Source organism: Cuculus canorus, chromosome 1, assembly GCF_017976375.1.
Source record: "Cuculus canorus isolate bCucCan1 chromosome 1, bCucCan1.pri, whole genome shotgun sequence".
NCBI classification, from domain to species: domain Eukaryota; kingdom Metazoa; phylum Chordata; class Aves; order Cuculiformes; family Cuculidae; genus Cuculus; species Cuculus canorus.
In genome coordinates, this window is record NC_071401.1 from 35,257,688 (window position 1) to 35,266,827 (window position 9,140).

At 34.8% G+C, this 9,140-nt stretch overlaps 1 protein-coding gene across 6 annotated transcripts in view; it reads left to right on the forward strand.

The window, feature by feature from the left end:
* The window catches only part of PCDH17 (protocadherin 17), a 93,018-nt gene extending 84,852 nt beyond the window's left edge, over positions 1-8,166 (forward strand). For 5 of the 6 annotated variants that reach the window (XM_054074596.1, XM_054074625.1, XM_054074616.1 and 2 more), the window contains one exon: positions 890-8,166. In XM_054074596.1, coding sequence (XP_053930571.1) covers positions 890-1,572 — 683 coding nt within the window. In that variant the 3' untranslated portion in view covers positions 1,573-8,166. The remainder of the gene's footprint in view (positions 1-889) is intronic. The other variant, XM_054074633.1, reaches the window with a different exon arrangement.
* The last annotated feature ends 974 nt before the right edge of the window (positions 8,167-9,140 follow it).

A 9,140-nucleotide genomic window follows, 5' to 3' on the forward strand; every position in this document is an offset into this window, starting at 1 on the left:
TCTTTAAATTGTAGAACAGGAAATATCAAAATTTATGTTCTAAAAATGTAATGAATAAAAAAAATCTTATTTAGCTACATTATTTGAAAGAAAAAAGAATATAGAAATCCTACCTGAAAACATTATCAGTTCAAATACTGTGTCACGGTTTGTCATTTTTCCAAACTGTATGTATTGAGCAAATCCATTTTCACTTACTTGCATCAAAACAAAAAAAAAAGGAAAACTGCATGATCCATACTTATGTCTAATAAAATTGCAATATGTACTTTTTGACAAGCTTATATTTAATGCATACTGATAGAAAATTCTAGTTTTCTGTTCTCAGCGTGAAAAGTAGGCTTTTTAAGAAAACCTTTTTATTTTGTGACTGTCACACAACATAACAATTCTAAGTAAAATGGAGGTGACAAAAGTATAAAGCCAGCTTGCTGATTTTTATAAAGTGTTTGTATTTCCAGAAAGGCAGTCATTGCTCAGTTATTTGATTTGAAAAATTAATCCTGATAATGTCTTTTGAGTTCCTTAAGTACTATTCACTCTTTTCTAGGATGTTTTACAGAACAAAGCCTAACAGATTTCTACAGCAGATTAATTTACAGATGAAGTTCAATTCCACTGAGAATGAATCTCTGATGACCCCTTTATACTTCCATTGGGCTGTGTGAATGCTTTAATACCTAGAGAACAGAGTTAAATAAATCTATTGCCTCAACTAGCAGGTTTATGCAATCCTTCTGAAATATTTTAATTATAGCTTCTTCTTTTTCTCCATAATTAAGAAACCAGATGTCAAGTAAGCCCATCACATGTTGATCATAGCCTATGCATTAGTTTAAAGAAATCCACTTATAATTAGAGTTTTTTCTCTTTCCCTTTTGTTTTACAGAGCAAGAAGAATGTGTTAACTGCACAGATGAATGCAGAGTTCTTGGTCATTCTGACAGGTGTTGGATGCCACAATTCCCTGCAGCCAGTCAGGCTGAGAATGCAGATTATCGCACAAATCTCTTTGTACCCACAGTTGAAGCTAATGTTGAGACTGAGACATATGAAACTGTGAATCCCACTGGGAAAAAGACTTTTTGTACATTTGGGAAAGACAAGAGAGAGCACACTATTCTCATTGCCAATGTTAAACCTTACTTAAAAGCCAAACGTGCCCTGAGTCCTCTGCTTCAGGAGGTTCCCTCAGCATCGAGCAGCCCAACCAAGACATGCATTGAGCCTTGCACCTCAACAAAAGGACCACTGGATGGTTGTGAAGTGAAATCAGGAGCCTTGGCTGAACCAAACAGCCAGTATTTGTCAACTGACAGTCAGTATCTATCGCCTAGTAAACAGTCGAAAGACGCTCCCTTCATTGCATCAGATCAGATGGCTAGGGCCTTTGCAGATGTGCATTCCCGAGTAAGCCGAGACTCGAGTGAGATGGACTCTGTTCTGGAGCAGTTAGACCGTTCAGCCCGGGATCTAGGCAGGGAGTCGGTGGATGCCGAGGAAGTTGTGAGAGAAATAGACAAGCTCTTGCAGGACTGTCGGGGAAGTGATCCTGTGACCGTCAGAAAGTGAGGGGGAAAACAAGGACAGGCTGGCAGTTACGTTCGTCTTCTGCTGATTAAAATTAAATAAATAAATACCCCCCCTCTTTGTAACAGATTTGCAGGAATGAAGGAAGACCAATGCTGCTTTAAGGCTTTTAGTGAACATCTGAAGTGCCCACAAGTATGTTCTTTTCACTGCTCTTTCTTTTTGACAGATAACACTGGTTTCATTTCGACCAAACTTCCATTAGGACAGAGTCAAGTACACTAAGAACAAAAGAAAAGAAGGAAAGATGATGCCATTTTGACAATCTGATAGGAAGGTTTGAGAAAGGTGGAATGGAAATACGTCTGATACTTTAAGACTGTCCTCAACAGCTGATGCTGACTTTACTGTTTATGTATAAACCCCAAGAAAAACAGGGTTGAATAATTCTGATCTGTGGTGGATTTCCAGCAGTTACCACAGGCTTCTACTGAAAGTCCTAAAAAGAGTTCTTGTAGTAGTCCAAGAGACACCAAACATTAACATTCATTTGTGGTAAACGTTTATGTACAAAGTTACCTATCTGCCACAAGTATGAAAAAAAAGTGAAAAAAAAGGAACAAGAAAACAAAAAACCACATTCCAGATCATTATTCAAAAAACCCATATCCTAACCATTAGTAAAACACTTCATATCATATTAAGGTTAAATGTAAAATTAAATAGTCCATCTTGTCCTGCACATACATAAGCTAATTCACTTGATAAAAAAGTAAAGAAGATTTTAATATCTATTTAGCATTTTAGTGTCCAACAAAATTATAAATAGTTAGCAGTAAGTTTTAAAAAAATGAAGGAAAGGTTGAAAAAAAAAAAGTTACCTTTAAGGGTAATACACAAAGGAAATTAACATTATTAACACTTTTTTATTCATTTGTGGACACTAAAATAGCTCAGGAAAGTGAAAATGTCTTAGACATCCACACAAATCACATGATCATTTAAATGTGCAAATGTAAGAAGATTCAGTGTGTTTACATCAAATGACATATTTTTATTGATTTATTGCAGATTCAGTGCATATGAGCCAAATTGTTGAGTGTATAAGAGCTATATTGTGTATTTTATTAAATTAATATATAGTTGTGTTGCAAAAATATTTGGGCTTATATTGTAAATGGCAAGTGTTGCCTCAGTAGCTGTCGAACTCTATGAGTTTTGTTTTTTCCTGCTTCCTTTTCCCCATGGATTGTGGGAAGCAGCGCCTCAGAGCAAAGTCTCTTGTTTAATGTATGGTCTACGAAGTACTGCAGTACATAATCTGTTCAAAATGTGTTTGAGTGAGCTGATGGAGCTAACAGAATGGCTTACAAATACATCCATCAGTCATGGTTACGTGCAAGTCCTTGTAGAAGCTTCTATTGCAAACCCATTTTTAATAACAAAAATTACACTTGAAACAACATTTGGAACCTCTTTTCTTTTTTCCCCAAACACATGCAGCCAGCCTGTTTACTGTAGGATATTTGATTGGCTTCTTAAGAGATGCGAACATTTTCAAAGTTTTCCTTTTAAGTTCATAGTATGGAAAACCATGTCAACACCAGTAGGGCATGGACAATATTTTACTGGATTCTTGGCAATGTGTAATTGTTTACTGAAGTCCTAGATATACACTGTTTATCTCTTGAGGGGTGGCGAATTTTCAGTTTGGTTTCATTTGTTCTTAAAAGTATCAGCAGAATAACTTGGGATATAGTTTCTACTTTTTTATTATTTTTTTCTAAGGGTGTCTTATTGCATTTGAAAAAATCAAATTGTCTTCAGATAAAAGCTAAAAAGCAACCTACATTCAAAATGAACTTGCACAGGACAAGGAGCAGATGAATGAAATATTTAGTTCAGGATTTGTCCCTTACATACTTGAGATACTCTGTTGGAAATACCACTATGGTGCATTGTTTAAAAAATATTGTATTTGGTTTATTACATTTAATCTGTGGTATACAAACATATATAAAAGAGGCTGGCAATCTCAAATCCCACAAAGCCATAGTTTTCATCAGTTCAAGACAGAAAGTTGACTCAATACCCTGTTTTGATGTTAAGATTGCTGTTAAATGGTGATTTTAGCTAGTCTGTCCTACAATGAATTGTATTTGGGAGACAACCATTTTGACAGTTTGCTTTTAGCTCCTGCTATTGAAAAACGCTAAAATTCTTGTAAAAAAGGGATCTTGTACATGTTTTATCAAGCTGCTCTCCATGTTTTGGACAATTTATGTATCTAAAATGTGGTGTTGTCTGTGTTATATATACTTTTTTTTTTACTTTTTGGCCAGGAGACCCAAGATTGGTTTTGCTTGATAGCTTGAAATTCCATAGTGGAGAGGATTTCTTATTGTTTGATCAGTCTCTTATGTGTATTTCCGTGGTGCCCATCACTCAGTGTCTGTGCACCAAGTCTTTAGTTCTGCCAGTGAGATCCATTATTCAGCAAAATCTAAGCCAGTATGTAAATGCAGTCAAGTGATGGAGATTTGTGTATTTTATAAATGATTTTAACACTGAGTAACCAATTGTACAATTCATTGTATGTTTCTGAAGACATAAAACCACAACATTCTGAGAAAGGGCTGTGCCAATGTAAGAGGAATTTACCTTAAGGCTCTCTGTCACTAGTGATTTACTAGCTTTAGCTGTTTAACACATTATCTGTATTTAGTAGTGATTATTTATTTACCACTCTGAGGTAATTCAGAATTCATGACTCATAGCTTTATAGAAAAGTTTAGGAAATCTTTCTTTTATTTAATTTGGCTGACAGCTGCCTTGTGTTGTAGATCTCTGGCATCCTGCTTCCAATAAGGAAATCCCAGGTTAAAAGTCTGTTTCACAATTTAGAACAGATACATAATGAATGAATAAACCAACAGGGCTTAAGCAATATGAGTTTTGCTGGTTCAGTCAAAATTAATCCGACTGTGTGAAGGAAATGCTACCCACAAAGGAATATAAGAAGTATTTTTTCTCAATGATATCTCTAATATCTGGAAAAAGAGGCAGCAATGAAAGAGAGTTTATGAGTTATCTCATACATCCTTACATACATGTTTTATAAAACTGTAAAAAAGTATCTGCCACAGGTTTATAAGGAGAATGGCTGAGTTAAAGGAGGAAAGTTGAGTAACTAATAAAATTGTACTGTACACTGTGAATAGTGAACAAGACATTACATTTCTTTCTTTTTTTCTTTTTATTTTCTTTTCTCTATTAATGAAAGCCAGCAACTGGGAGTTCCTTAAACAATTGGCCAATCAAATCAGGACTCAAAATCAGATTTTTTTTTTTCCTGTTTTTTTTTGGTTTTGTTTTTTCTAGGTACATTTATCAGGAAAGAGATTCTCCTGAACTGTGATTGCCACTTGAAAATATAGGTTTCCCAGTCCAATTTACCTCTAGAAGTCAAACACTGATCATAGTGGAGCAGGGTACATCACTCAAAGAAACTTTCAAGCTGTTTGCTGTCCAATGAGAGGGGAATTGCTGAAGTCAAGGAAGAGTCTGAAGCCTAGCATAATATACACCCACTCATTCTTATTTATTTACTTTCTTTTGACATCAGGCAGTGCCTATTATTACATTAATTCAAATGGGAGTATTGGCTATCAAGATTTGTTGATCTGAAGTGTAATTGAATGAAACTTGATTAAGGTTTTAACTTCTCTGGCCCAATAGTGATACAGGTTGGCATTTGCATTTATCAGCCCCTGTCTCCCCATATGGCTCAAAGTTGCACCAATGACTGGTGAATGACACAAAAAACCAAACAAAAGCAGCATACATTGTATGGATTATCTCAACCGCTATTGTTTAATGGCTGTGTTTAATGTGACCTATCTGGAAAATGAGGACTACGAATAAAAAGCAATTACTAATAGTGGTGTTGCCTGCTTTTGCATTCATTAACACAGAAGAAATGTGTTAAACTCTGCATACCACAGGGAGCCTGATGGTAATTACTTTGGAAAAGCGACTTGTGGCAATGCGGCTGTTACTGCTAGTTATCAGTTTGCCAAAAAAATGACAATTCCTGCTTCATTTATTAGAAATGTGTAACCGTTTTCTCTCAACAGGAAGGTGGTGAAGAGTTTTCATCAAGCTGAGTAGGTTTATCTTTCAAGCGGCTGATGTGCTGCATCCCTACAGGCTGTTATTTGCTCATAGAAACATGGAGCTGAATAAAGGATAGTTTGGTTTAGTACACTGGTGTGAATTTACCGAAAGCATTATAATTGAGGAGATAAGTTCTTAAAGACTGTGAGCCCAGCATGAAAGATCTGAACATTACTTGAGTATACAAGTGATGGAAAAAAATAATCTAAAAAATGTAAAGTGTTGGGGTTTTTTACTTTTTTTTTAATGTGTCTTTCTTAAGAGCTTGAGTAATAGAGGTAAATAATTTCATTCCTGTTGCTGTAAATGATATGACAAAATGTTGAGAAAAATGTGACTGTTTTATGTCTACTTGTGTGAGTTTGTTGTTATAATTTAACATTTTCATTAACCTCTTTTTTTGTTTGTCAGTTTTTTGTTCTGAGTATCATGATCAGTCCCTTGAATATGTGTCCCTTTCTGTTTGCTCCTATGTGACTGTAGCAATGACATACCAAATGGTGTAAAGCCTCCACAGTGGATTTTTTTTTTTTATTTTTGAGGATTTGGGAGGTTAGGGAGCTTGCTTATTTAGGTTTTCTTTACCAATTCTTAAGTAATTAGACATTGCTTTTGAGAGATAAATACAATTTTAGGTTTTTTTGAGAATACTATAGGTATTATGAAGATACATGCTTGTCCTGCAGGTAGAATTACCTTTTACCTGTTGCATGTTTTCTGCAACTGTCTTTGTCAGAAATAAAACCAGCATGCCTCTGGTTAGCTGGGCATAGAACCTCCTACATGTATTTATCTTTCTACAGGCTGAATTCCAAAATGTAACAAGCCACTCGCTGTGCAGTCCTGCCAGAATGTATCTTATGCTGTTGAAGGCCTCACTGGACTTGGGATGTTGCTCTTATGTCTTCAGTTGTGTGTGATTCAGAGCTTGGGTGGATGCACAGTTTATGTAGAACAAGTGATAAACCATTCTGGCTTTTTTTGTACCCAGAATACAGAGTCATTGATTTCTCATTTGGAAAGTGGCTTCTCTGTCAAACAGAGATTCTTAGATCTCGTTTAAGCCAACCATGTATAACTGCTTCAGGGTGTTCGCTCATGGGATAAATATCCTATCCTTATCCTTTATTGAGTGTAAGACACGAAAGCAGCTGAAAGCTTATTTCTTCAGTTAGTAATGTTTCCCTAAAAATGAAATTGCTCCGGTAGAAAGAAGAGATGGCTCTCTGCTGTATGTATAGCTTGATTTGTGAAAGGTCACCTTGGTATCGATAGTGCATGCACAAATGGATCAGGGAATTAATGAGCCATCTAAGAATTTTCTGAGATGCATATTCCATAATACATATGTTATTATACAGAGAAGAGAGCACAGTTTCTCGGTTTATTTATTGCTAATGGTTCTCAATAATGCCTGGCTCACAAAAAGACTTAATTCAAGTTTTGAGGGAACATTTTTCTCTAACTGGGAAATCAATCCCTTTTTATGCTTTTTAAAGGTTTTTTTTTTTTCCAACTTTCGGGGGTTTTTTTGGTTTGGGGTTTTTTGTTCCCTAAATATATACTGGTCAAATTGTGGCTTTTTGTTAGTTTTAAAAATGAAGAGTGTTCTAATATAGTTCCCTCCTTTAGGTTCTTTGGATGAGATATAATACCTTTCGTTTGGACAAGACTCCAAAACATCCATAAACATTCAGATTTTTCTTGGCAAGAAGCAAGAGTTTAGACGTGGTTTGAAACATAGGTACTTGGACAACAGATTTAGATTTTTGACCTACTGAGAAATGGAATAATTAAAATTTCATTTCTGAAAACATGTTGTATTCAGTACATTGAACACCCTCTCTATGGAAATCTTATTAAAGTGCATCTGCTGAACTGCTGCCAGAGAACTAGAGGATCAGTCAGTCAGTTATATTCAACTTTTTCCAAGTCAAAACCAACACTTAAGTAGCTTCTGGAAATCAATTGATTGGTAGTGCAGTACAGAAAACATATTTGCAATGTGTTTGCAAGAAAAACTCCTTAACAAATTTGCAATTACATTTTGTAATGGCTGCAATTTTTCCATCATTTTAGGGGCAATCACATACAGAACTCCTTTCAGTGTTTTGATTTGAGAGTGACAAAAAATGGATCTCTGTGCTGGCATCAACATTAAGATAGAAATAACATATCTGTCTCACCGTCAGAAAATTGCATTCAACTATTTCTGTTATTGCTGTCTTTAGAAAAACATTTCATGCATCTATCTTTTTAACCCTTTTACAACAGGCATCTTTTATGTAGCCACATACTGTGATTTCTGCAAGTGTCCCTATTATTAGTTACCACGCCTCCCTTTCATATGTCTGTGTAAAGTTCTTTACTTTGCAAATTTTCTCATGTAGAGAATTTAAAGCAGATTCCTAATGTCTTCAAAAATGTTTTACACTTCATACCATATAATTAAAAAATATTAGTCATAGTATTAGTAGATAAGTCTTCCATTTATTTCTTATAATTTGTGTTAAACTTTGATCATATTAGATTTGTTATAATACATTAACATAATATTTTTATTTTCCAATTAAAACAATTATAAAGTTCTCACCAATTCTTCATCTTCTATTGTGAGTTCAGCGGTAGATCCTGTTAAGTGAAGTGGCACATGTAGTAAACTAGTCAGCTCTAAATAAGAATATTTTCTTGATAAATAAACATACAGCTATTTCATATTTAGTGAAAATTATTTATTTTTAGATTTTTTTTAACAGAAATTATGAGAAAACAGCAAACTAAAATGTATATTCTGAAGATTTAACTAGTGCATTTCATATCTTTGAACTATAATATGGATCACAACAATGTATTTCATCGTGAGTTCGTGTTTAGGGATTGTCCTAGACCAGGTGAGAAGTTGTATTTACTCTGAATATCCTTTGAGTTTCTATGCTTAAGGCTGCATTGGCTACAGGAAACATTTTCTATTCCCTTGTCTGTCATTCTAGATTGAGAACAAAATTATTATAAGCCACTGCTATATCATTTAATAATAACATTTGTGTATGTCACCAAGTGTTATATAACACTTTTGTTATAATGAATGGATATAGTGAATAGAGCAAAAAGGAACACATATGAAACTATTTTAATATCATTATGGTACCATTGTGTTAAAAGAGATTTAGAATAGAGATTAGCAAATGTTAATAAGCTTTTATCTTTGACCACAAGTTAAGCTTCTTAAACATTGAGGCTTTGCCTCAGCTCAAATTCTGTAGTTGTGGAAAACTCCGTAACAGAGGTGCTGTCCAGACTATGGGCTTCTTTCATGTGTTATTCTTCCAGGAGAGACTCCAGAGGTTGTTAATCATGCTTCCATAATAACTTTTGTGACTCCATGCACCAGCGTGAGTAGGTAAACCCAGATCCCTGTTATGTAACAGCTCACT